Here is a 27,483-nt window from a genome sequence, read left to right as displayed (position 1 = left end):
TCCATTTATTATGTTTCATATACATCAATATTTCTTCAGCTGTAATACAAAAAAAGAAAAAGAAAACAAGTCAAAATCTGACAAATTTTTACAAACAGGGCATGATAACCTTCAAATGCACATTGTGTTTTATCCTTCTCAGTCACTACTGCAGAGCAAACCATTTATAATAGCTTATTACTTTCAGTAGGCTATGAAAGCTTAACCAGACAGACTACTGATGTCCAGACATTTAGTATGACATAATGTCTTCCATGCCAATTCAGACAAAACAAGGACTGGAAAGGGGAGGAAAAGGGTGTTTCACTGTGAAATCTGATTTCAGACACAAAAACTTTGATACATTACGCTCAGTAAAACTCAGCCAACGTATGTCGGTATTCAAATTCTTATTTCTCATTGGACATGATGACCATGATGATGGCCTAAGGGCTTTTCAACAGGCAAAGAAAAAAAAAATTAAAAAAAATTGAAGATTCAGATCATAAACAAAGTTAATGGAAATGTGAGAGCTCCTTAAGAGTCTTTTCTCCGAGGTAAACTTTCTTCTGAAATGCCTTAGTTATTCACACTCCTCTTTACAGTCCCACTGTCACAACAGGCCCCAGAGGTCCCTTAGGTTAGAGCTGGGCAGAGGGCCGCTGGGCCTCACAGTTCTGCGGAAGTAGTGCTGCCGGCTGCACTGACAGTCAGAGGAGCGGTTCCAAAACGGGACGAGGCAGAGTCCGTCACAGACTTATTGTTCAGAAAAGCCATATTCCTGGCGAGTGCATTTTGTTTGAGCAATGTGCGACGCTTTCTAAGAGGCTGCAGAGGACTGTAGCTTGTTGTTATGAGACCTACGGAATGCGGAGAGAGGGGAAAGTTGAGAAGCCTTCACATTTATTTTATTGTTACAGGTCATAACAGCAGTGATCGAACAGCACAGTGACAAAAACACGGATGCAAAGGGGTCAGCAGAGGATCCTGCAGCCATGTTGGTGTAATTTACCGGGAATGCCTTTATTACTGAAGAGATCTTTCATGACTACAAACTGAGGTTATTTTGTGAAGTGAGGAATGGGGTGGGGTTTAGGTCCACTGAAAATTCCTCACTTCCACAGACACATTTCCTTGAACTGTAGACTTGTATCCATAAAATAATGCTTTATAAAAAGGACTTCAGTTTCACAATGATTTAAAACATCCAAATAATCAAACATTTAGCGCATTAGATATCTCTTACTATCACTGTACATTATTAAAATTATGTCCATTCAAGAGAACCGCCTGAACAGCCGCCTAAAGAAAAGCCAAGGGGAAGTAACACATAAAACCTTTGATAAATATCTCATGATAAAATATGCAGCTTTATATATCTGGTAGAGGACAACATATCCAATCCAACTCAGAAGTACATCAGAAAAATAAATACAAATTAAGAACTAAAATGCATTTAACATCCCACTGAAACAGCTTAGCTGCTGCAATGGAACAGTTTGACTTGGTGAAATGATCAAAAGGAAAAAAAAAAAAGAAAAAAAAAAAAAAAGCATATCCCTTGATTACTTTACCAACGCATGTCAACATGGCTGCCACTTTGTGATCATCACTGAATTTCAAATTGACTGCATTTACATGGTTTGTTTTTTGAAAGCACATTTGGTGTGTTGTGTGTGTGTGTGTTATTTATTCTTAAATAATCAGACATTTTGGCTGTTTATGAAACAGCAGGTTTCCATTTTTACTACTAGAGACCCCGGCATCCAGCTCAGACTCCAGCTAGATTGGCCGACTTAAGAATCTGACAATCTGTAAGAAAGAGAGAATGGGATGGCATAAATCAAAAGGCATGCAGCAAAAGTGAACAGACACAAATGCAAGGTGATGCATGACACGGATGTAAGCAGGCACAAACTGCCAAGTTATGACATTGGAAAAATGTCTTAACATTTTGTCAGCTCTGTGGGTTTTAGTAAGGCTACACAACCTTAAAACCACAGGCAGGTCTGACAGATAAAAGCCGAGACTAGTCTACAACTAAAGCACATTCTGCAGCAAAATACCACGACCACATACACACTACTGCTACGGACATGCTGCGTAACGTAAAAAGTTAATGATAGATATAAATGCAAAACTGAGGAAAAAAATACACTGACATGTGACAGAATGTTTCAATCAGCCATCAAAGTCTTACAGCGGATAAAGAGAAAAGTGAGAAAGAGGAGAGAGAAACTTGGGGGGGGGGGGGGACCTGGAGGGTCTGCAGTCACAGGAGCCCCGCACCTTACCTGCTCGCTTTGAAACCTTTAAGCTTCTGCACAAAGAAGCCCTCCAGAACCTCGGCACACTGGAAGAAGGGCGAGTCGTTGGGGTTGTAATAGCGGCAGTTGTCGAAGATTTTGGTCACGTCGGCCACAAACTCTGTGAGCTTCTGGTAATGTCGCTTCTGCAATCGGCTGTCCATTGTGGAAAAGTCTACCAGGGATACAGAAATATGTATGAGACGCAGTTATTTTTCTAAAGTATGCACATAACATTTTCTCTGTTGCAAAGTCTAATGGATCAAACAGTATGGAAAGGGAAATTGTTTTTCCACATTTTATAGATGAGCATTATCGGATGTACAAAATAATCTATCATATAGTTCACTTTGTCAAATGTTGCTTACATCACAAAATCAAAAACTGAAGCATTAACAGTGCCCCATCTTTCACTTGTTTCACACCATTGAAACCATTATATACTAATAGCTGGAATTATGCTATTTAACCCCCCTCCCTCCCGCCCCTTTCCCCTTTTCCTCAAGCAAGGTCTGAAAAGCTTAACCAGTCCTTCGTTCTCCATGGCTGATGTAGAGGGAGTGGGAGTGATCATCCGCAATCTGCTCTTACCCATTGGCTCCTTGATCACACGGTAATAATCAGGAGCATCGTTGGGATCCACTGGTTCAAGGAAAGGCCATGCCATTTTGTGAGACTGTTGAAATTACAAGAAATAGTTAGGCAAAGAATCGTAAAAATGAATAAGTGAAAGAGGGTGTAAATAATGTGCTTATGTGGAAATTCAGTATCATCTTAAAAATAAAATCTTACAAGACAAAATTTACTTCATAAAACACGTTTATAGACTAACTTAAGTGATGGTTTTGATTTCACCCATTTTTTTTTGTGTTGTTTCTTACGTTTTTATTTTTCACTGCTTTTCTTTTTAATGTTTAGTGAATTTTATACCTTTAATATATTTTACTGCTCCCTGTTTTTCTGCCTTTTTACAAAGCACTCTGCTTTAAGACAAGCACTATATAAAGTTCATGATTATTATTACTGTGTGAGCAATGAGACTGCAACAGCAGACGATTCCATACCTGTAACGAACGTAATATTCTTTTCAACCCCTCGTAGTCTTTGTCAGTGAGCGGCGTGAGGACTGTCATGGCGTCTTCTGTCGACTGGCACTGTGGGCACACGTACACGTCTATGTGATTGGCCTCACTCTGCAGGATGCCCACACAGCGCCCGTGGTACCAATTCTGGCAGCGGTCGCAGCCAATGTAAAACCTGGGGGTGAGAATTGGGCACAGAGTGAATAAACAGTCTGGTGAGTGCACTGAAAACCCAAATTACTTACTTAGGAAGCCTAGTGTATTCTAAGTTTTTTTAAATTATGTAATGTGTGAGGAGCCGTACTGTGATTCGTCGTATGGCGTGCGGCAGATGCAGTACAGCTCCTCGTTGCTTCCTCCCTCCTGGCCACGTTTACAGTCGTTACACACAAAGTCCTCCAACTTCTTGGCCTCCTTCTCGGTGATGCCGACACACGCGCCGTGGAACCAGTTGGAGCACAGGTCGCAGCCTATGTAGAACCTGAGAGAAAAAGACCATTTTAGTTTGTTGTCTCGCTGAAATCGAGATGATGCGGTTATCACTCGTTGTGTGCTTCACAGTGTAGTCGAGTGTACTGAAATACACCTACTTTGACTCGTCGTAGGGTGTTTTGCAGATGCAGTACAGTTTGGTGTCCTTCTTGTGATCTTTTGAGGTAGTAGAGATAGTCTTCTTCTTCTTGTGTTTTGAAGAGGTGGGATCTCCATCTCTGTCCCTGTCCCTATCTCTGTCCTTCTCTTTGTCCCTGTCCCGATGTCTGTCCCGCTCTCGGTCTCTCTCTCGATCTCGGTCTTTATCTCGGTCTCTATATCTGTCCCTATCCCTGTCCCTGTCCCTGTCCCTGTCCCGTTTCTTGTCCTTGTCACGATGCCTGTCCCGATCTCTGTTTCTATCTTTGTCTCGCTCCTCTTCCCTCTTGCGTTTGTGGGACGAGGAGGGTGAGGTCACTGTGTGGGCGGAGTGGGAGGAATGGGTAGAGTGAGAAGAATGGGAGGAGTGGGAGGACTGGGAGGAGTGGGAGGCTGCCTTGGCGGCGGCTGCAGCGGCGGCTGCCTGGGCAATAGCAGCTCGGGCCTTCTCCTTTTCTTTCTGGAGCCTGGCTATGTCTCGCCTCAGCTCTTCCTGAGAGGGAAACAAACACACACACACACACCAAATGAGTAACACTGAGAAACAACTCTCATATAATACAATAAAATAGTGAAGATGTGGGAGAGAGAATAGGGGACAGAAAAATGCAATTATGTCGCATCAACTACAACGTATGGTATTCCCTTGGCATGTATATTAGACTGCATTCCAAAAGCGGTGTCTGATACAGAATAGTTCATATGGACATGTGCACCTACTCTATATCCATATCCATATCTATATCCATATGCTGACCTGTACTTGCAGCTGCAGCTCTTTGTCCAGCAGGGCCCTCTTCTTCAGGATCTCGGCCTTGAGCTGCTCCTTGTGCTTGTAGAGCAGTGCAGTCAGCTTGGTGGCGTTCTGCTTGGAGCGCTTCTGCTCCACCACCTCCTCCTTCTTCCTCTTCTTAGCTGCCTGCTTCTCGTCCTTCTCAATCTTGTCCAGGATGTACTTCATCACCTGGTTGCACACGATCATCCTGGCCAGAGGACAGCAGAAGGTTAGATTAGTCATAGAACTACTATCAGCGTTTCCTGTAGAACTGTTTGTACATGTGAGTGGCGGAGGTAATTTTGGTTCAGTAGGTGCAGCAAAGATAATATAAAAGAAACACTGCTGCCACCTACGGCAAGTATAATAAAGCTCAATAGTTCTGTGATTACAAAGACCCAAACCTCTGGTTCTCCTCTCGCTCAGCTGCAGCCAAGGTCTTCCTTTGTTTCAGCTGTTCTGCTGTAGCATTCTGTTTCACTGTAGTCTGATAACAAAAAAAACCCATTTCAGTTGATGTGGATGTTCTTCAACCGCTTTTAAATGACACTAATCATCACAGACAGAGGTATGGTAATTTATCAATTATCATGAGTTGCTCTTTTTGAGTCCCACCTGTTTTTGGATGCCATCCCCAGGGCTAGTGGCCTGCAGGTTCTGCTCTTTCTGCTCCCTTTTGGCTTCCTGCTGCTGTTTCTTCTTCTTCGGTTGTTGTTGTTGTTGTTGTTGTTGTTGTTGTTGCTGCTGCTGCTGCTGCTGTTGCTGCTGCTGCTGCTGCTGTTGTTGTTGTTGTTGTTGTTGTTGTTGTTGCTGATGTTGTTGTTGTTGTTGTTGTTGTTGTTGCTGCTGCTGCTGCTGTTGCTGTTGGTCCCGGAGCTGCTGCATCCTCTGGAGCTGCTCCTGGACGCTCGCTGGCGCCTGTATGGCCACCATGTTCTGGATCTGGTGGGTCTGTACCTGGCCCCCTGGCTGCTGGATCTGAATAGGCAGCTGCAGCTTGATCTGCTGGGGAACTGTACCACCCTGCTGTGCCTGTGCCTGGATCTGGGCTTGGATCTGGGCTGCAACGTGGGGCGGGAGGGCTGAGAGCAGCTGGACTGGTTGTTGGAGGCCCGGAACGGTGATCAGCTGATGCCTGATTGGAGACTGGACCTGAATCTGAGGCTGGCCTTGAAGTTGAGATTGATTCTGAGGCTGGAACTGGACTTGGAGTTTGGCTTGGACTTGGGGTTGGGCCTGGACCTGAAGCTGTTGCTGGACCTGCGTCTGTTGCTGGAATTGAACTTGAACCTGGGGCTGGGTTTGGACTTGAGTTTGAACCTTTGACTGAGCATGGACCTGGGGTTGCTGCTGGGCCTGAGGCTGTGGGTGAATCTGGCTCTGTTGCTGGAACTGAACTTGAACCTGGGGATGAAGTTGGGTTTGGATCTGTGGCTGGGGCTGGGGCTGAGTTTGGGCCTGAGACTGAACCTGAGGCTGTGCTTGAACCTGGGGTTGAGGTTGGACCTGGGGCTGTTGCTGAGCCTGAGGCTGGGTTTGCGCCTGTGGTTGAAACTGAACTTGTACGTGTGGGTGGTATTGAGGTTGTACTCTTGATTGGAGTTGGGCCTGGACCTGGGGCTGGGGCAGGGTTTGGTTTTGAGTTTGGGCTTGGGACTGAAACTGCACCTGAGGTTGAATTTGAGCAAGGGGTTGAACTTGGGCTTGGGGCGGTTGCTGAGTTTGTGGCTGAATTTGTGCCCGTGGCTGAAATTGGACTCGGACCTGGGGGTGGATTTGGGCTTGTGCTTGGCCCTGGAGATGGGCTTGGGGTTGAATGTGTGGCATTTGTTGGGCATGACCATGGGGCTGGACCTGTATCTGTGCACAGATTTGGGCTTGAGGCTGGGGTTGAAGTTGAGTGTGGGCCTGGGGCTGCAGTTGAGGCTGGGTGGGTCTTACTGTGGTAACAACAGAAGATACAGGTACAGCCTTCATATGAACCTGCATTGGTGAGACTGGCATTTGAGACACCTGCTGCATGGATACAGCAGCAGTGTGCTGGACTTGTGCTTGAGGTTGAGGGGGAAGAGTAAGGGGTGAATGTGTGGAGACTGATACAGAGGCAAGGGCAGGGGCAGAGGCAGGTAGAGTGGCAAGAGAGGATAGAGGGGCCAGGGCGGGGGGCTGAACAGGAGCTGCAGCCTGTTGGGCTGGCTGGACTGGAGCCTGGGCTTGAGACAAGGCAGGAGTCCAAACATGAGGCTGAGCTGCTCTCTGCGCTGTCAGAGCTACAAGAGGAGTGAGAAATAGAAAGAAGAGAGGAATTATTAAAATTACATTTGAAACAAGTCAAATTGCAATTACAGTACAATAGTTACAGGACTATTGCACTTATAGAACAAATCAGTAAAACAGGGTCATAGTAGTGGTGTGTGTGTGGTGTTTGGGGGCGTTCTTACCTGGCACTGAAGGTGTTGTAGAGGTGGCTGTGACTGGTGTGACAGCGGCATTGGCCATTGTGGCATGGACAGGGACAGGCGATGTGGCTTGGATTTGGACCAGAGCTTTGGCTGGGGAAGGGACAGCAAATTGGGTGGAGGCAGCAGCTATAACAGGAGCAGAGACTGGAGCAAGAGCAGGGGCAGGTGTAGGAACAGATACAGGGCCAGAGACTGGCATTTGGGCCAGGTGTGTAGTGGCTGCTGTGGCAACAACTTGGGCAGGAGCTGTGACTGGGGCTGGAGCTGCAACTTGCATTTGGACATGGGTTGAGGTTAGGGCAGCGGTAGGGGCAAAGGCATGTGTTTGGGCCTGGTTTGGGGGTGCAACTTGTCCTGGGAAAGGTACAGATGTCACAGCTTGGGTTTGTGCAGGGGCTGAGGCGAAGATTTGTGTTTGAGTCATGGTTGGGGCTGCAACTTGTGTTGGGGCAGGCACAGGGGCTATTTGGGTTTGCACAGGGACGGAGGCTGGGGCAGAAACTTGCATTTGGGTCGAGGCCTGGGCTGCTGGGACAGGCAGAGGGGCTGCGACCTGGGTTTGGGCTAGGGCCGAGGCAGTCGTCTGGACTTGTGCAGGGGCTCTGACTTGGGCTGGTGTTGACACAGGGATTTGAGTGGTCTGGGGTGATATGGGTTTTGCGGTGGTAGTAGTGGTGGGTGCTGAGGTTGAGGCTGACGAGGCCGGGGGCATGGGAGTGAAGAGGAAACGCTGGACCTGGCCATTGGGCATGGCTGCCTGCATGAGCTGCTGACCGGGGCCAGGGATGACTGTTACCCCCTGCGGAATGATTTGCAGCTGGCCTTGGGTCTGGCCTTGGCCCTGGATCACCACTGTCAGACCTGGGTTCCCTCCCTGGAGGGTCGCAGACAGAAGAAATCACACCTTCAGCTACTATTACGCAGACACTTTGTTACACTGGAGGTGCAAATATGTTTGTTTATACAGGAGGAAGGGGAAAGAGACGAGACAAGGGGGGGGGGGGGCATAAAGGATGTTCTCCTCACCTGAGCACCCTGCGTTAGCTGTGTGAGCTGGGCCATAGTGAGTTTGACTTGGCCCTGCTGAGGTCTGCTGGTCTGGGAGGCGGGCGGAGGGGCGGCGGGGGACTGTCCAGGTGCCGGGGTGGCTGCACGGGGCGACGGGGCAGCACCTACTACTCTCTGGCCTGCAGTGGTCTGCACAGGACTAGCACCAGACACAGCTGTGGATACAGGCTGGCCACGGCCCATCTGGGTCAAAGCCTGCTGAGGCTGGCCTGGAGGGGGTGGAGGAGGGAGCGAGAACGGCAGAAAGACATGGAAGAACTTAATAAGGCAGCACAGATCAAAACAAGACAGGCAAACAGCAATCAAATAGTTACTGAAGCACATTTCAAATCAAAACCAAATGAACAGTCAAGAATTATCAACTTAGTGTGAAAAAAAAACAAGTGCACATAACATGATCAGCTCATACACAAAAAAGGCTGGAGAGAGAGAATAGAGAGAAATCTATTGATGGACAGAATACCTTGTTGAGCCACCACTGGACTTCTGACCATTGTTGTGCCCACAGTGGCACCCTGGGTAGGTGACTGGATCATAGTCATGCCCGGCCGTATCTGGCCTCCTGCCGTGATGCCCTGGGACAGAGAACCAGCAATCAGATAAGTGAAAATACTACATAGAGATATACTCCCTCACAATAAAAACTAACCAATTAGCCACTGGTTAAGCTTAATATTTTCCCTACCTTGAAGTAAAAAGTGAGGAGAGGGTGAAAGACAAGGAACACAAAGTAAAGAGGCTGACAGTGAAAGGGTTTGAATCTCTACCTGTTGCTGAGTGGTTGAGGCAGAGGTGGTGGCTCTGAGGTTCATGTTGCCAGTGGTGGGATGTAATGTGCTGTATGTTCGTAGATTAGCAGGAGGGCCAGAGGGGAAAATGCCCAGGACTTTCTGCTGGACCACACCTTTTGAGGAGAGCAAATGAATGAGGAGAGCAGCGAACACACCTTGGGCACATGCAGTGATAGAGATCACTGCATTTTTTACAAAAGCTGAAAAGCCTTTGGGTCAGGGACAAAGGAATTTGAAAATCAATTCAAAAAGGCATTTTCACTTTCGAAAAGTTTTTGTACTCAGTACTTGGTAACAGTAGTTTAAAGACAACTCAGAGAATCAAAGTGGTCAAAACAGCTGCTGGAATAAAAATGAACAAAATGACTACGAATCTAATGTGGGCAAAGTAGTCTCTTCTTCCTACTAATTTCCCTTAAAAAAAGAAAAAAGAAAAAAAAAAAACATCAAGGGGCATCATCCATGCACAGTGTATCGCTACTTTATCTCAAGGCAGATTTCTGCATCTCACATGACAGTCCTTGGTCTTCCTCACATTGCTCCAAGGAGCAATTAAGCGCGAACCAACCGAAACGGACGACGACTCTCTTGCTCCCTACCTCCTTGCGTGTTGGGCATGTTGAGCGTGACAATCTTGCTGTTAGCAGGCAGCGGAAGTTTGGCGGTGAGGACTTGGCCAGCCACGGTCACTGGGCCGCCAGCGATCTGGAAGGTTTGCCCTGAGGTGGTGACGTTGCTAGCCATGGTGGCCACCGAGCCCGTGGAGGCTGCAAGACACACCATGCCACCTGCAGTCACGCATACCCAAAGGGCCACCACAACAGCCAGTCTATAGCTGTGGTGTCCACTGGAAGGTTTGGGTCAACAAAGGGGCTGTTGTATTGAAAATCTGGGAGTGGTAATTTATCATGTGATTTAAACTCACAGAAGCTCCCGTGTATTCCTCTAGGATCCAAAGCACTAAAAAAATTGAAAACCTGGTTCACAGGAATGGGAGTGGACACCACGAGCCACAAAGTCGTTTTGGCAAACTGGTCACATTTACCAATATAGGCAACTGACACAAAAAAAATGAAAGGTTGTGGAAAAAAGTCATGCCAGTGATTGACCTTTTACAAAATCTTATATGACGACCAAGAAACGATGAAGAAAAAAAAAGAAAAATGGGAAACAAAAAAAATGGTTCTAACCACAAACTCCTTTGTTTGTGTCTGCCTGTCTAACAGAATATGAAGGATGAAAACCCACGTAACTCACTGGAAAAAAACACTCAATACATGATTTCAGATGGACTTGAGATGAATTTCAAATCCTCCTTGTCATCCATCTGCTTACCTGAGCTGTTGCTGGTCTGACCCTGCTTGACCCAGGAAGCAAAAGACTGTTGGAAGTTCTTGTCCTGCTGGAAGGAAACTGGTGAGCCCAGTTTAGAGGCCAGGACCATCTTGGTTCCAGATGTGACCTGGCCTGTCTTCTGGCCCATGGAGGCTGGGGTGGTGGGGGTGCTGGTGGGGCTGGTGGTGGTGGTGGAGGAAGTGGTGGTGGTCACACCCGTCTTCTGCTGCTCAAGGCGTTTCTAAAACAAAAGGTTACAGTCCCAAAGGGTTTAGACAGAGGTATGCTAGGGTAACAATCAGCCTGTAGTATTACACTATAGCTAGTGGAATCCATCAATGGGCTAAATTAAGTTGGAAGATGCAATTAAATTACACTGTGTAATATATGATCTAAAGATTTGTCTTTGTTTTTGTGCTTATGGTCCCCAAAGCATTGAGCACACAACTAGAAAATGTTTTGAAATTAGAAAAGGAAAATGGGGCAACATACAATATAACACAGCAAAAATAACAAACAACACGCACTTGAGCCATAATCACCAGATATACTAATGAGGCCATTAATTAAGCTAATTAATGCATTTCTATGTCAACACACTGGTCTTCACATAACACATGGGTGGTATTAATATAAACACCATATCTAAAGAATGAATCAGTTATTGTAGTTTCAAGAAGAACTTGTGGAACTGTAAGGTGCGCTAGATAAAGGTGTCGCCCACATGCCATGTTATTTTTTGGCAGCAGGTTGGCCAACCTGCTGGTTAAAGAAGCCATTCTTTAATTGGAAAGCCACAGGTTTGATCTCCACAAGAGGCAATGTGTCTATGTATCAACTGTTGAAGTTTCCTTGAGCAAGACAATAAACCTCTACCTGCTCATTGTAATTGCTCTGGATAAAGCATCAGCTAAATGCCTAAAATACTAAATGTACAGTGCTGTGCAAAAGTTTTAAGCACATGTAAAAAAAAATATGTCAAGCGATGATGATTTCAAAAATAATGAAATATTTTTAAATATCAAAAAATTTACTATAAAGAGCAGTCTACTGACACTATTGCACAAAACAAATAAGTAAACATCTAAGAGAAAATTTATATAAAAAATCTAGGGTGCCTTTTGCACAGTACTGTAAATGTAAAATGTGCAATGTTCCTACCTGCTGAGCAGCCTGTCTGGCCTGTTTTAGCTGAGCCTCCAGGTGGGCCTTGACATCCTCTGCCGTCTTCAGACTACTGCCAATCTTAGAGGGATCTGCGCCCTGGGATTTTTCCCTCTCCACCCTGCAACACAAAGGGAAAAGGTGGTAAACTGTAGCATCCACGCACATACCATGACCCCTCAGCCCCCAAAATAGAAAAGAGACAGAAAAGCCCTCATGACATTTAGTATAAGCAGATAAAGGGGAAAAAAGATCACCAGTAGGAATTCAGTGTTCCATAAAACAGTGTTGTTATGGAGCCCAGGCCAGAGGTTTGTTGTGTCTTTCTCACCTTTCTGCAAAGGCCCTAATCTCCCAAAGCTCCAGCTCCTCCTCAGCCACCCACGTCTCCATGGCAATAGGTCCAGTCAGCTTGGCTGGCTCCTGCTTCTTGGGCCTCAAGGCACTGGAGCGCAGGCCTTTCCTCTGGGGAGTGGGGGTCTCTACTCAAGGAGAGGGAGGAAACAAAATGAGAGAGGAACAAAATGTTCATCACTAAAAAAAATGCCGCAGCAAGTCCTCAGGCCAGGGTCCTTGGTCATTCTTCAAATGTTTTCTTTTTTTTCTTGCATCGTTATTCTATGAACTTTTATCTTTTACCTTTGGGAGTGTCTCTGTTGCCGAGGGGACAGATGATCTTCCTGATGCAGTATTCTGAGCGTATGCCATAAGGCCCCACGTCTCTTCGTTTGATGATCTCTGTTGTAGTGATGTCCGTGTCTGTGGTTTCTGTGGCAAGAATCAAACATTATATCAGTAAAATGGTTTAAAATAGTAATTGTCTGACACTTTGTAGTCATATTACTACTAGCATCCATGGCTGACATTGCAAGCATATTTGATTAGTAATCCAATTTGCAGCCATTTCTGTCTTTATCTTATGAACTGAGCTCGTATATCTGTCAGCAATATGTAATAATAACTAGATCTGTGTAGCACTTTTCTTAACATCTTACGAATTGCTGTAAGATAAGAGGAACAATCATACAAAAGAATCAATAGCTTGTTAAGGCCAAGTGAAAGCAAAAGCAAAATTCAGTCTATTGTACTCCCAACAGACAGATTCATGAAGCTATGGTGGCATAATGAGAGCAATAACAAGCTGTTAAATGCGAGTTTGTCATATAGATAGGAGACAGAGTTTGCTTATCATATTTCCTCTGACAGTTTGCTCTAGTTTTGGGGACCTGAATGCAAATGCTCAATCACCTTTTCTCTTCAATATTTACATTGGACCAGTCAAAAGCTTCATCTTGATCTGATCTAAGACTACGCTTCAATGTAGGGAGATAAAAGCTCTGTAATGTTAACCTGGTGCTGAGACAATTATCACTTTAAAAATAATCAGTATATTAAAAACAGTTTTGAATTGAACTGGAAACCAATTAAGAAAGCACCTTCAGACACTGGCATACAGAGAAGTAGAGTCAAAAGCAAGGGAACGGACAACAAAGGGGAAGAGGAAGAGTTCGGCATTATCTCACCTTTCCGAGTGGTCCCTACAGCAGCAGAGGGCTTGACAGCCATGTCGTCCCACCTCAGGCAGGCCCACAGCAGTCTCAGCATCAGGCTGACCCCTGCCAGTGACCTCACAGTCTGGAGACGGTACCTGAAGGCGACACAGAAGTCAGTGACCAGAACCAGTGCAACGAGTGTGTTTACATGCACATGGTATTCAAGGGAATCATCCATGTACAAATTAAAGGCGTCTTCAGGATATGCAATTAATAAGCTGTTTCTATGTATTTTTAAACACTGGTAACAGATACTGCTGTGTACATGAACCAAAACAAAATTGCCTTGTAAACAGAACAGTGGCAAAGGACATCAGACAGCAACTACCATCAGTAATGGGATATGGTGTTTGCATGCCTCAGTATCCTGGCTAACATCGGTATATCCATCATATTTCATTGAAAGAAGAGCTGGCTATTGTATATGCAATTTACAAGTACCAACTCTTAAACATAATATGTAAGCATCCCAAATAATGGATATAATAAAGGGATATTAATGCATAAAAAGGCCTACTAGGGTAAATATGTTACGAACCTCCATGTGATCCCAAAGGTGGGCCTGGGTGAGGGGTAGGGCCATATGTCCAGGGCTGGCTTGGCGTTGTAGTTGAAGATGGGCACTTCTCTGATGGCTGCTCTTCTCGCCAGCCTCTTCAGGTCATCATTGGGAAGGACAAAGATGCTCTTCTTGCTGCTCTTGGTAACAAACTTGCGGTAGGACGGCAGGGCCGTGCCTGAGCGTGCCTTCTTGGATTTGGAGAACCTGAGCAGGCTGACCCGGTCCCTGGTGGAATACTCTTTACTAACTGTCATGGAGCTAGACATCGCTGAACCGGAGGGGCCCGTCTTGGTGTCTGTAACCGCTGCTGTGATGCCGCTTTTGGTCCCCTGGGAGACGACTGCCCCGGGGGCCGGGGAGCTGAGCTGGGTGGCCGTGGTTTTGGTGGTAGTGTTGGTGGAGACTGCACTGCTTTCTACTGGAGACGTCACAGAAGGCTTAACACTGCTGCTGGATTCCTCAGATGTCTGCGCCACTGTGGTACTAGTAGTGGTGGTGATGGTCCCTTGGGTGACAGCCTTCTGGCCTTCACTACTGCAATTGTCTGTACTGTTGTGGCTCAGGCTAGAAGGGGATGAGGATGGAAGCTTACTGGCCACCATCTCTTCATTGTCCATGGGCACTTCTTGGTTCTTATTTGTTACCATAGCGACACCTAACGAAGAGTCTCCCTTCTCTGCCAGATGGTTCTCTAATTTTGGGACCTTCAAGGGAGGTGGATGATCTATGCTGGACACATCATTCTGGGACAGGCTCCCATTCATCAGAGATTTGACAGGCTCTTTCTGAGGCACAGCTTTGATCTCACCTTGGACTCGATTGGCCAGGTCCGAGTTGACGTTTGAGTCTACAGGAGCAGTGACCACAGCTTTCCCATTCACCTGCACTGGACTGGTTTTGCTTTGGTCCAACTCCATGCTCTCTGTGCCTTTCTGTCCACTGCCTTGCTCAGTTTCCTCATACCCACGCTTCTTAGCATTCTCTCCCGCTCGAGCCACCTCTGGTTTGGGAGGTTTTTCTGTACTTACTATTGCCTCTGATATACAGTCGTTACTGTTGAGCTCAGTGCCTGCTTGGGACGCTCCGTTCACCTCTTTATAGGCTAAGGTCTCCCCACCGTTCCCCTGCACAGCATTTGCCTCTGTCCGTATGCTGTGGTTGGGCCCCGTGGATTCTGTGGAGTCTAATTTGACATCCAATTTGTCTGTCTCAGTCTTTGTCTCTGTCTGCTCTTGGTCAAAGTCAAGCTTTTTAACCACCAGGTCTTTCAGTTGTGGGCCTGCCTGCCTCTCTTCTACTTTAGCACATGGGGTCACTGCAGGCTCCTGTTTGGCTGCTGCGGAGCCCTCAGTCTTGACCCCGGCAGTAGGTTTTGCCATTTTGGACTGCAGGGCCGCCAGTTTCAGCCGCTCCAGCCTCTGCTTCTCCTCCAAGGTGAATTGTTTGACCCGGCGCTCCAACAGCCCATCCAGTTTGGAGGGCTTTACCTTCTTCTTATAAGCTGTGCGCAGCTGGAAGCCCTCACTGACGTTCACAACATCATAGTTGAAGGGTTTCGATGCCAAGTTCTCCTTCTTGGGTTCTTCAACTCCCTGCATGGGTTCTTCCTTCACAGGCTGGCCAGCAGGCGAGGAAGGGCTTCTCTCGTCAACATTATCTAAGACGGAGAGAGTCAGAGGAGTCAGTGGATGACAGGAGCAAAAACGATGACACTTTTAAGAGCAGTTTCTTGGAAGCATAGATTTGTCTTTTTAGTCTTTCTTTCTTTAGACAATTAGTTGGGGTTTAAGTGTGACTGGAAATGGATATGCATTCACAAACAAGCAAAGCAAACAAAATCCAAAGATAAAGAGTGTAATTACAAGAGAAATATAATTTAATTTCAATCATCTACCTTTCTCTTCACTGGAAGAAGCAGTTTCTGGGTGGGGATCAACCTCCATTTTTTCATCAGTCTTCTCTTCCGTATTGTTTTCCTCCTCCTTCTTCATGATTCTTTCCTTCTCTTTTGCAGTCGGCCCCTCCTCTGAGGAAGTGCTCTGAGATGACACATTGCCGGATACTTGCTCCTCGTCCTTATCCACAGTGCTTTGAGTCGTCTGCTTCTCAGTTTCCATCAATTCTTTATGCTTATTTGTGCTAGCCCCTGCATTTTCCTTATTCATTTTAGCTGCTGTGAAGACAGTGAATAAATCAGTAACCATAATATGAGCCCAAACTGCCAGCAGCAAGAGTATAAAGCGAGGAAAACAAAACCAATAACAGTGGAAAACTATGACAGCTCAGCCCTTACCCTCCAGTTCTTTGCGGTAGTTTACATTTGTGTTCCCTGGTAGCTTCGGAACAAAACGTGGCACATGGGTCTTACTGACCCAGCTCCAGCCTCCATACCCAGTCACTCTGTACTCCTCTCCCTTCTGCTTCCACACCTAAATAGATAGAAATAGGAAATAATGAAGCCTTCAGATGAAGAACCACAAAAGTCCACTGAACACCCCCCTCAAGTCAATACAGATATTATTATTACTACTACTATTACTTTCATAGGACAGAATGCGCTGTTATGCGTTCCCAACAGAGCTCAGCAAGACTTTTGACTTTAAGTCAAAAACAATTCAACTTTAAGTAAGAGCACCATGCTTCAAATGGGTTTTAAATACTTAGCAACAACATGAACAGCACCTTAAGCAACTGTTAAGGCTACTAGCTAAAAAAAACAAAAAAACAAAAATGGCACCCAGTGGACAGGAGCTCAATCATGATTTTTTTTCTGAAGCTGTGATGTTGTTCTCTGTATGGAATTCTCTACTGGATTTCGAAGCTTTGATCTATTTGTGCTATATCAGTATGCATGATGTCAAACCCACTCTACGGTCACAGGAGGAGCTGGATGAAAGATGAAAGGTCCTGTTGTCTTACCTGGTGTTTGATGGGGATGGTGTACTTCACCCAGGTGGCCTGCAGCAGTGTCTCCTCATCCTCCAGTTTTTTCTCTCGCTTTTTCACCTTCTCTTTCTCCTCCCGCTCCATGGAGGTCATGCGATGTAGCCTAAAGAAAAAGAAAGAAAAAACAACAAAACAAAGGTATTAAAAAGGAAACTAATAATAATAATAATTTAGGATCAAATCAGCAAAGAAGTGACTTGTTTGGTCAGCTACACTCCACTCCAGCCATTGTGTTGTGTGGGCTACTCTGTGCACACTGAAAACCACAGCAATGTTATCTTTTTAAAGCAGAGGTGATCAACAGGCTGAGGTTATCACTGGTGCAGTGAGGCAGATCATAATTAGCTGAGTCAAGCCTCCAAAGCACAATTTCTGTCAATGTTATGGAAAGCAAACTATGTGCTAATGTGTTAAATTGTATTGGTACCCAACAGCTGCTCATAAAATATGTCCCATTGCCAAACACTCCCTGCAGCTGGTTTCGTTCCCCTATTACCTTGTGTGTCCAAGAGAATCCTTCCATACAGGCAGCATGACCACCGGTTTGATGGCACACTCCAGGATGGCCAGGGCCAAGGCAAATTCCCTGGCTTTGCTGCACATCTGGACTGCTTTGTTCCAGTTGGACCTAGGAAAACGCACAGACATACAAATCAATATGCAACACAGCGGCTGTCTCTTTCTTCCATAGCGCTTCGCCACATTTGAAAACGTTAACGCCGAGTCAAAACACTTCCAAGAGGCAAATAGTGCCTCAAGAATCCTCACATTGTGTATTGAACCTGGAGTATTTAAAGTCTGCATCACAATGACTTCAGTTTTCATCGACTGGCCTACAACTAGAGGGCCCACGTTCATCCCCAATTTCGGCAATCGTCCGCCCTGCTGAAGCATTCTTGAGCAGTGAAAAGTGAATTTCCCTACTGGCATTACAGCAAGAATTGCATCACTGCCTTTTTATTGAAGAGTTTGCTCTGAGCCATACCTGTGCGAGGCCCAGTTAGGGTGCATAAATGGTGCGGGGACGTTGGTCTCCAGCTGGATGATGGTGAGACGCAGGGTGGAGACGGTCAGGACCCTCGAGCCGTGGATAGAGCCGTTCCATTTAAACTCGGAGGCAGTGGTCAGGCTGAACTTGTGGGAGAGGTGGCGTCTCTTGTCGTGGTCCTCACGGTGCTGATGCTTGTTGAGGGCCAGGACGTTGGTACTGTACTGGTTGTGGTAGACTCGGTATTTACCCTCCTGGCCGAGTTTGAACAGGTTGTTCGAATTGGTCTTCATTGTAAGGTCCTTTCTGACAAAGCTGGGACGGGAGGCGTCACCATCAGAGCGTGTGGGAGACGACTGAAGCATGAAGGGAGAAGTAAAGTTATTCAACTGAACTGTCAGAAATAGGAGTCAGAGTTGGATTTTCAAGGGGATTCTCTTCCTAGTGCTTCGATTAATTTTAACCAGAATTCTGTCCATTCGAATTACAATTCTAATTCTACTGGAAGGCCACATTTTTTGTTCTGGTCTGCAACCCCAACAGACACACAGGCACCCCTCACCTCCTTGCTGCTTCTGGGTGTTGGATTATTAGACTCCTGCTGCTGTCCTGCTGCTGTCGGTCTGTCACTCTTGACCCTCTCGTTATACTCATCTGCCAGTCACAAAACAGATGACAATATCAGCACAGCAAATTCAACGTTGACTCAAACAGAGATACAGAGAGACAATCAAACATCTTATTTTTCTTCAGCTCCTTCATTTGCTTTCTGAGCACTAAGCAGCCTGTCTGATGTTTACCTGTCCCATCCTGGCTGGTGAAAGAGGACTGGGAGGACCTGTCGGCCAGGTCAGGCTCCTCCAGTTTCCTGAGGCTCCCAGATCCAGACACCTGGCTGCTGCCGCTGCTCACCTCTGGCCGAGGTGACTGCTGCTGCTGACCTTGGGTCTGGGTCTGGGTCTGGTCAGGGGGCTTCTCCTCACTGCTACACTCTGCTTTCACATCCTTATCTAAAAAAGTACATGGGTAAAACCAAGCATTGGGGGGTGCAGGAATGAAAAGATGTGTCATTAACACTGGCAACAGGCTCTGGGTAAAGATATCAGCTGTTTGAATAACAAAACGTAGGAATCTCACATGATAGTGACACAGAGAAGATGAATGACAAAAATCCAACTACTGCAATTATGCAATTCTGAAAATACTCTGGCCAGATCCTACTGCCCGAATCACCTGCTCCTTGATGATAATGCACAATTAGCATATTACACCAACAAACAGCTTAATCTGTAAATATGTTTAATGGACGAATAAGCAGTTCAGCGGTCCAGGCAGCCTGATAAAACTACACCCCTCCAGCCAGGAAAGGCTATACAATTTGAACACAAGCTGTGCACTTGCTGCAATGCCAAATTAAGACACCAGCTCTGCCTTTGAGTTGTTACGGGAGAGAATCCTGCATATATATGCAGCTCTTTGTAGTCGAGGTAGCAGGTGGGGCTTCCAGGCAGAGAGCCCTTTGTCTGAGCAACAGGAACCCAGCCCAATTTCACATAAATTGGAATGAGAATAAGGAGCTGGTTGTGACAGACTTAGCGTGGTCGTTGCTGCCAGGGACGCTAGCCACCGTAGTGCCAAAAGCAAGCTTTTAAAGAGCATGAGCACAAGAGACAATGCATAACACAAGATAAGAAATTAATGCAACAAAAATGAATGGCGCATTTAACTACCAAAGCAGGTGCTGAGTGCAACAGTTTTAGCACTATGCTTACAGTAGGTCAAGACAAGATGAATGGCACAGAAATGGCTTGCAACAGCTTAAGGTGTCATTGGAACAATTCAATGAGAGAAGAAAATATCTTCTCATTATCTTCTCACTATCCAATTAGATGTGTGCTGAAGATAATGGAGAGATGCTGTAAAAGGTAATATGCAAAGAAACAGGCTAATTGTGGGCACTCTAGTATTGCATGAGGAGCAAGAGCTTAAGTGTTTTTGTAGAGCTAAGCAAAGAAAGGAGGCACTTTTATACAAATTAATTCAGTTTAATGGCCACTGCTAAGAGGAGTTTTGTCTTGTGTCTGTGAAGAGGCTACAAAGTTACACTTGTTATTTATGTCCAAGGGACAAGCAGAAAGACCCACAAAGAGCTCTTTCACAGCACTTGTCACCCATGTAGGCCTATAGAATTAGAAGTGGTTGGAGTAAGGTCAACTGAGGAAGCATTATTCTCAAGAGAAAGTGCAATTACAGGAAATGGATCATCAAAAGGACAGACACAAACAGTGGCCTGCTTAAAGCCAGGTTAAACAAAATGGGGAAACAACAATTTTACACTGATCATCGGCCAGCCAACACAACAAACGCAAACTGGGCAAACAAATGCAAACAGAGACTGACGACAGCCGTGACTAGCATGGCAATGTATGCGCAAAACCACACTGATCCGTCAGAAAACAGACAGAATTTTTGATGAATAGATTTCTGTCCGTTGTGTTGTTTTGGAAAGCGAACGTGTTGGGCGTGGCAGAAGTAGAGTAAGAAGAGAACATAGATGCCAAGAAGGCTTTGTTCATAGTGGTGCTAAGAAGCAATGGACTACAGTATAAATTCAATTTAAAAAAAACGACTTGGCAAACCTACAATCCTCCGTACGTTATGCCAAGCTTTTCTTAATTTTATCTTTGTTCTTGTAATCCTTTGATGATGAGTCGTATAACAACAGGATGGTGTACACTGCATTAATTATAGCCTCCTTATAGGTCTCAGTGTTCATTGCTATTTTTCCCAAAACAAACTGAGGAACGCTTCCTCAATTCTAATTAGCTAAATGGATGGTGACTCTGTCCGGTTATAAAAAGTTCAACTCGATGGAACTTTCTTCTCCGTCAAAATGGATGGAAAGCTGACGGAGACAGACGTATCATCAGCCCTGTCCAGACAATGGACCGCTTTCATTGATAATTAGGTATATGAACAAACACAACGGATCAGTGTGGTCGTCCTCCTACACATTAAAAGGTAAATGTGCTGTGCTGTGAGGGCAGGGTGCGGTTTGAGGCGACCAATGGTTACAAGCAGACAGATGAGGGGGGTGTGATGTGGAGGATGAGTAGAACGGCTAGAGATGCTGCTGATAGCTGGACACCAGAGTGGAGTTGTCGGACTCTTCGGTGTACCTGTTCTGTCCTGCTTCGCCTCTACAGGGGACTCCCCGCTCGCCTGGCTCCCAGAGGGGGCAGGCTGGGTTCCCTCATTAGGTTCAAGGGATTCCGTTTTAGAGACGGCCGAGTCCTGGGTGGCTGAACCAGGCTTAGGATCGGACATGCCGCCCTCCTCTCCAGTAGGGGGAACTTTGGCTGCTGTGGCATGACATACAATCACACAGGGTGTACAGCACCGTCGGAGTCACAATCATTTGTCTTGAAGGATATTGCCGCAGAGACATATCGACATAAAGACATAGCTGACAGTTTCATAGTATGGTATGAGGACAGGACTTCACATGACCTTCACTTTGCTCAAGTGGGAAAACTGCACCTACTGTTATCAATACTGCTGGGGCTTAATGTTTAAGAGTTAAGTTAGGGATAGTGGCATGTGAGAGAGAATTAGAGAGAGAGAAAGAGGGCTAGACAGATAAACAGTTGTTAAAGCGGCCGGTCCACTTTTACCTTGTGAACTAGTATCTTCCTTAGCCTCTGTCTCTTTGTGTTCTCCATTGTCTAGCTGTGAGGCGAGCTCAGCGGGGCCCTCCACTGTCTTGGCAGGGCCAGTTTCTGCTTCCTGCTTTGACTTCTCCACCTCCTCCCCTCGCCTCTTCGCTTCCTGTGCCTCCTGCCTAACCTTCACACGCTCCATGATCTCTTCTACAGATACAAGAAACACAAAAAAATGTTCCGTTAAAAAATAAAAAGCAACAATTACATAACCATGCAACACAGCGGGACTTGGGAGTAGATGACCAACATCTAGTCAAAAAACAAATCTGAATGCGCTGTTCAGAGATGAAGATACATCCGCACCTAGCAACTGCTTTTCCCAAGTGTTAATGAATTGGTCATGAGCCTGAGACCGTGAAAACTTTTGAAAGCATTTTCTCTGTGGACAAGTGATTGAGTTCAAAAACAACATCACAAGGAATGTTTGAGTCACAATAGTAATATTGTACCAACAGGGTTCATATTGCATCATTAGAGACGGCAAAAAACATGAAATTATTGTAAACCAACCACCATCCCGTCCCATATGAAAATCACCCTCTCTCGCACAACAAAATATTTGAAAAAAGAATTCTAAACAAGCAACTGGAGCATAACATAGCCCCACATCTGATAAAATGCTGCCAAGAACTTTTTGGCGCCAGGTTAACCCTTGACTGGTTAATATGCCATGTTATTGACAAATTAAGAAATATAATAGAGAACTTTGTATTCAGCGCTAAAAGCAAATGAACTTGAATTTAGACACTACACAAAATAGTTACGGTCATATATAAGCTACAATCTGAATCTATAACCTAGAAATGAAAAGCCAGAAATGAAGCAAAAAGGTATCCCAAACTACAGAGAGCCAGGAGAGGGCGGATTTTCTTTTCTCCAATGGCCAGTTCTCCGGAGAGCACATGTTCCATAGCTACAGTTTTCACTGGGAGAGAAGCAGCCGTGTCCCCCAGCAGCTCAAATGAACAAAGCAAGGTGTAGGCAGCACTGCACCGCAGCAGCAGTGGGCTTTTAAGAGATGAAAAAATACCAGCATAACCCATAAATCACTTTAGACGGGTAAAGGCAACAGAAAAGATAAAAAGCACTGCAATGGCTTTAGAAAGAATCTACTCTTCCTTTTTGGACGGCAGGATACCTATCCAAACTGCCCCTTTTTGAGGGGATGCTATCGACATTCCCCTCCACTAAAACACAGCAGTTCGCTGACAAGTACATACACAGGAAAACTGTTACAAATAGAGACAGATATGGGAGCCTGTCAACCAGAAACGGATATCGCTGGCATAATAACCACAAAGTCTTCTAACCACTCTGACTCCTTGGAGGAAAGTAGAAAAAAACATAACAAAAAACGGTTGCATGTTGTCTGAGAGAACATGAAGAGAGAAGAAGAGGCAGCATCTGACATTTCTGTGTCAACTGTCATGATAGCAGTGCATTACTGCCTGAGGGGAGTAACACTGCTATCTGGAGCTTGGATAGACTGTACCGGAATGTAACCCCCCAGGACATGCGCGCACACACACACACACACACACACACACAGCTCGAGTCACACATGCCCCGATCATTAACTGTCAGATCAATGGCGATAACCCATTCCCCACGTCACCTTGAAAACATACAGCAGCTCACATGAACTACAGAGTGCATCCCACTAACAAGTACCTGCTCTGTTCTCCAGACTAGGACTATTCCAAGTACCTGATTAAAATGAACAGCAGATCAGTAGATGCTGCTAACAATTATCATTCACCCTGAGTTGGGGCTAACACATGTGAGAAATCTCCCTTTTGGGATGTGAAGAGTAGAAAACATCTGTACCGTTGACAGCAGTGAGGTAGGCCTTATTGTTTCCACAGGCTTTGTTGGTAAGGTCTTCTGTGACGTCCATGTGAGTCTGCACCTCCTCCCTCATCTCCTCCAGCGTGGCATAGAGGTCCATCTCCCAGTACTCCTTATCCAGGGACTCTATGAGCTCCCCCAGCTGCACCTTGGTGCTGTAGTACCAGATCTTTTTCTTCTCGTGATCCCCATCCTCCTCACTGCCGTGTGAGAAAGGGAAAGGTAACAGATTAATTATCGTAATCTGTCACTGCATGCAACATCACAGTATTTACTTCTTCCTCCTCGCTGGAAGTAGATCAAATAATTACTCTACGGGTTACCACATAAAACAATAATTAAAATAAAGATATCACTGTCCAAAACGTCATAAAATTTTGACAATATAAACGCTTACATCACACTAATTTTCGGACTTATCGTTTTAATTATTGCGCAAAGTAACATGTTGCTTTTCAAGCCCCACTCAAAATTATATTATTTGGCCCTGAATGAAAAAGTCCACCAGATACAAATACTGTGAAGGAGGAGGCAGCATGATTTGAAAAAAGAAAAACAGCAACCTTAAGTCTCAGGAGGCTAGAAGTACCACGATAGCACAGGCTGGAAGCTGGAAGCAGGAAGGGGTTTCAATCTCACTAAGGGTGCAGTTACCGTTTATAGCACCCTCACTGTGCTCACTGGAGCATCATAAACTGCTCCTTCTGGGACTCTGTTGAGATGCTTGTGCAGGGTGGGGGGAAATGAGCTTTGCTTAAGCAAAAATGTCAAGGCACAGAATTCAATTTCAAAAGCAAGCTAATGATTTATATAAAATGATACTAGCTACTTGAGTGGCACAATTAATCAGATTGACCATAAAAAAGAGCATCAAGGACAGGTTGAACTGCGAGTCTAGTAGACTACAAATCTACTTCAAGCCTTTCATTGATATTCTGCAGATTCTTTGGTAATTAAGTGTGTTTGGCCAGTAAATACGTTTCAAGGACAAAAAAACATAAAAGGCTCCCACAAAACTAAAATTTATCCTTCAAATGAATTCAGCCTCTTATTTGTAAAGGGTGTCCTCAAACCCAATATGACAGTCAGAGTTGGGGGGGGCAATATTTAGGAAAAGCATCACTGTCAAGATAGCTACTATAATCTATAGACAAACACAAATGAATGAATGCATGGAAGCATAGTCCATTCTATACACCAACCAATGTTAAAGGTTACTTATGGTTTCACATTTTATGAAACTGTTCTCAGCTGGCTGCATTTGTATGTGTTTTGCCATTTGTCCAAATTCAGGCTGTTGTGCAAGGCATATGTATTTCATATTTTGGATAAGTGTACTTTTGCTTTCAAAGTTACAAACCTTAATTGAGACTATGATGTTACATAAGGCTATTATTTAATAGCTGCATGGGTGAACTGGTAATAGATGTGACTCAAACTCAAACAATTTGTCAACCCTATTCTAGTTCTATACTGCAAGTGGGGATACTTTCAGGCAGAAGCCTTGTTCTAGACTAAAGCCTACTGCCTTACGCTATTTTGTTTCAATAGTACTGACTTAAACCCACTGTAACGGTTTCAGCATACAAAAGGGTTGGCACAGAACAGTGGGTAATTCTAAAGGAATGGGTAGAGGGGCAGTAAGGGTCATAACTTACACAATAATCCTTCTGTTGAGGAACCAGTATTTCCTCTGGTGGCGGTCATATCCGATGGGCTCCTGGCGGATGTAGGGCCTGTTCTTCTGCATCTCTGTCACACAGTCTGTGACGCCGGGCACCTTGTGTGCCACGCAGATCTCACACTGCCACTCATCCTCCGGCACTTCCGCCAGCGGTGGTTTCACGCACTCCAGGTGGTACACGGCTGAGCAGGTCTCACAGCACAGCAGGTCGCCCAGGCGATGGCAGACACGGCAGTGGTCGTCATACTGCACCACCCCCTCGGACATCAGCTCCTCGCGGGCGATGTTGGTGGTGAGAAACTGGTCCACCAAGAACTGGAGCACCTTGATCTTACCCCCCAGCGGGCCGTAGGGGTACTCATCCAGCTCCTGGTACGACAGGACGTGCTGGTACTCCCGGTCGCTCTCACAGTACGCCCGCACCACCTCGGGCCACGTCATGCCGTCAATGAAGTATAGAGTGGAGTTGACGCTGTCCTTGAGGTCAGCGGGGCCGAAGGTGGTGTTGGAGGAGTCTTCCTCGCGCAGGATGGCCTTCAGCAGGGCGATGTGGGTCTCCGCTATCAAAGTGCACTGCTCCTGGCCTACCAGTGCTGCGCAGAAGTCCTCAAAGCGGAACGGGGAGAGCCGCAGCACCGTGCTGAAGTTGCGCAGCACCTCGTAGATGGAGCTGACATTGAGAAGCTCCTCGCTGGGCACCAGCAGATCCTCAGAGGCCTCGGGAAGCTCAAGACGAGGAATCTCCTTCTCCTCCAGAATAGGAGAGCGAGGTCGAGGAACCCGTAGTTTTCTCTTCCCTGTTAGATAGAGAATGAAATCAGTGACTCATGACTAGGTAAGTGTCATCCATAACTGAAATGCTTATTAATGTCCCTATCAATCCAGATGAATATACTCTGCATAATTGCCAAATATTACACTTTTAACAGACTTATTTTACATTGTATGTGGACAGTGTGTCAGGACCAATGACATTCAAAGAGCCAAAATATTTCATTTTTTCGCCACATAATGTGAAAGTCATGCCTTGTAAAGTCGGGTTTCAAACTAGTAGCAAACTTCTAAGTTTGCCACCTCATGTGGGCGGCTCAACACATGGCCAGTCTATTATTGGCTAAATGTGACTGCATCCTCCTCCTGCAGCTAGGAAAGCATCAGCCGTCCAGCTGCATAACCACGTAAACATTAGTCAGTCCCAATTAACTAACCTCTCTTGCTGAGTATTGCACCTTATAGAATATAACTGTCTTTACTGTTGAAAAATTTGGGCATGATGGATTAGACGGTTGGGTTAAAAGACAACATTAAAGTGCCAAAATGACAGGTATGCTAGCTAGTTAGCCATATGCTCTCTTCTCTTTCACGGAAGTGTAGTTTGATACATTAATAGTCAGCTTCACTTAATAATTACAATGTATGATGAATGTCACCTACCAAGACACTATAAATAGGTGACGTTAATCTGTTACCTAACATTTTTCAATCTTCGCCTTCGGGATGACAGAAGACAGCATGAGCTAACGTTACTTGCTAACGTTGGCTAGCTAGCTAACGTTAGCAGTTAGCTTTTTGACTTTTATGCCATTGAGTAATGTTACACGCCAGGTGCATTGCGAGGTGCGAGTAATTATGTAAATCAAATCCCCGTAAGAAATGTAACTATTCTCCATTAGATCCCCACTGACAGACGCTGATGCCAACATGGCAATGCTACATGAGTTCAATCCACCTGCAATAGCATATAATGAGTGGACTGCGGCCTGTGTTCATACAGTGTGCATTCTCCATTTTGAACAATACAGCCTCCTGCACTGTTCAAAAATAATAATCAACAGCAGCAGCATTTCGGGATGGATCTCACAACCACTGCAGTGTGTGATAAGATGCTCTAACCACCACCTGGCCGTGGTGTTTATTTACCCGGAGTGCTGGCGTGTGTGCTCTGACTCCGAAAGCTGCTCTCTGTACAGTAGCTGGCATCATCCTCCTCCTCGTCCAGCACATCATCCAGGCAGTCCGAGTCCTCTTTGAGGCCCTCATCCTCTTCGGACACAGGTTCCTCCTCTACAAACTCGTCCTCCTCCGATCTCAAACTGACAGCATCGTCTTCTTCGTCGCTCTCATGGTCGTCGTACACCACCGCTTTGGAGACAGGCGTCCGCCTTCCTCCTCGACCTCCTCTGCCTCCACCGCCACCTCTGCCTCTTCCCCTGCCCCGAGCTGACGTGCCAGGTCCCCCCTTTCTTTTCCCCCTGACCGACTTGGTGGTTTCCCTTTTGGGGCTCTCGATATCCTCGTCCCCGCTGTCCCTCGCCCTGGGCTTCACATTCCTCCTGGGTCTTAAACCACGGGCCGGTGCTGGGGACGGTTCTTCAGATGGTAGCGGTTTGGGCGGCCTGCCCCTTCTCCCTCTCATGATAGGCAAAATCTATTATTTTCAATCTCAATTTTTGCGTTTATTTAGCCTTCACGGATGCGAGCGAAAGCGGTACCCCGAGAAAGGTGGACCGGCGGGGATTCAGAAGATGCAGCGCCCCGCGAAGCCCCGGTGTCGGTTTGGGTGTGAAAGCTCAAAACGTTAGCCCGGC

The 27,483-nt window shown here is 45.8% G+C and overlaps 1 protein-coding gene across 1 annotated transcript; it reads right to left on the bottom strand.

Annotated features, from left to right (window-relative positions):
* Window positions 1–27,483, bottom strand: LOC139641133 (nucleosome-remodeling factor subunit BPTF-like). Its single transcript, XM_071515395.1, has 32 exons — window positions 26,816–27,483; window positions 24,870–25,692; window positions 23,191–23,411; window positions 21,316–21,510; window positions 20,821–21,003; window positions 18,442–18,651; window positions 18,204–18,295; window positions 17,639–17,997; window positions 17,150–17,281; window positions 16,627–16,756; window positions 16,001–16,136; window positions 15,602–15,880; window positions 13,684–15,364; window positions 13,116–13,240; window positions 12,232–12,360; window positions 11,924–12,074; window positions 11,590–11,713; window positions 10,429–10,669; window positions 9,693–9,860; window positions 9,070–9,206; window positions 8,766–8,877; window positions 8,261–8,511; window positions 7,214–8,108; window positions 5,388–7,042; window positions 5,177–5,259; window positions 4,755–4,980; window positions 3,958–4,490; window positions 3,672–3,848; window positions 3,350–3,542; window positions 2,877–2,961; window positions 2,274–2,460; window positions 1–839 (listed from the first exon to the last, which is right to left on the bottom strand). The coding sequence occupies exons 1-32, from the start codon at window positions 27,309–27,311 to the stop codon at window positions 800–802; spliced, it is 10,449 nt and encodes a 3,482-aa protein (XP_071371496.1). The 5' UTR covers window positions 27,312–27,483; the 3' UTR covers window positions 1–799.

The sequence above is a fragment of the Centroberyx affinis genome, unplaced genomic scaffold, assembly GCF_046629955.1.
Source record: "Centroberyx affinis isolate AG114_WGS23_722 - 3 ecotype Tasmania unplaced genomic scaffold, CSIRO-AGI_Caff_v1 ptg000348l_1, whole genome shotgun sequence".
Lineage (NCBI taxonomy): Eukaryota > Metazoa > Chordata > Actinopteri > Beryciformes > Berycidae > Centroberyx > Centroberyx affinis.
This window is presented reverse-complemented; position numbering and strand designations above follow the sequence as displayed.

Coding starts and splice junctions, on each gene's coding strand:
- LOC139641133 (XM_071515395.1), bottom strand. CDS start 27,311: ATGAGAGGGAGAAGGGGCAGGCCGCCCAAACCGCTACCATCTGAAGAA. Junction 16,137..16,626: donor CCATCCCCATCAAACACCAG/GTAAGACAACAG, acceptor CTATCTATTTAG/GTGTGGAAGCAGAAGGGAGA. Junction 12,075..12,231: donor CAACAGAGACACTCCCAAAG/GTAAAAGATAAA, acceptor CTCCTTGAGTAG/AGACCCCCACTCCCCAGAGG.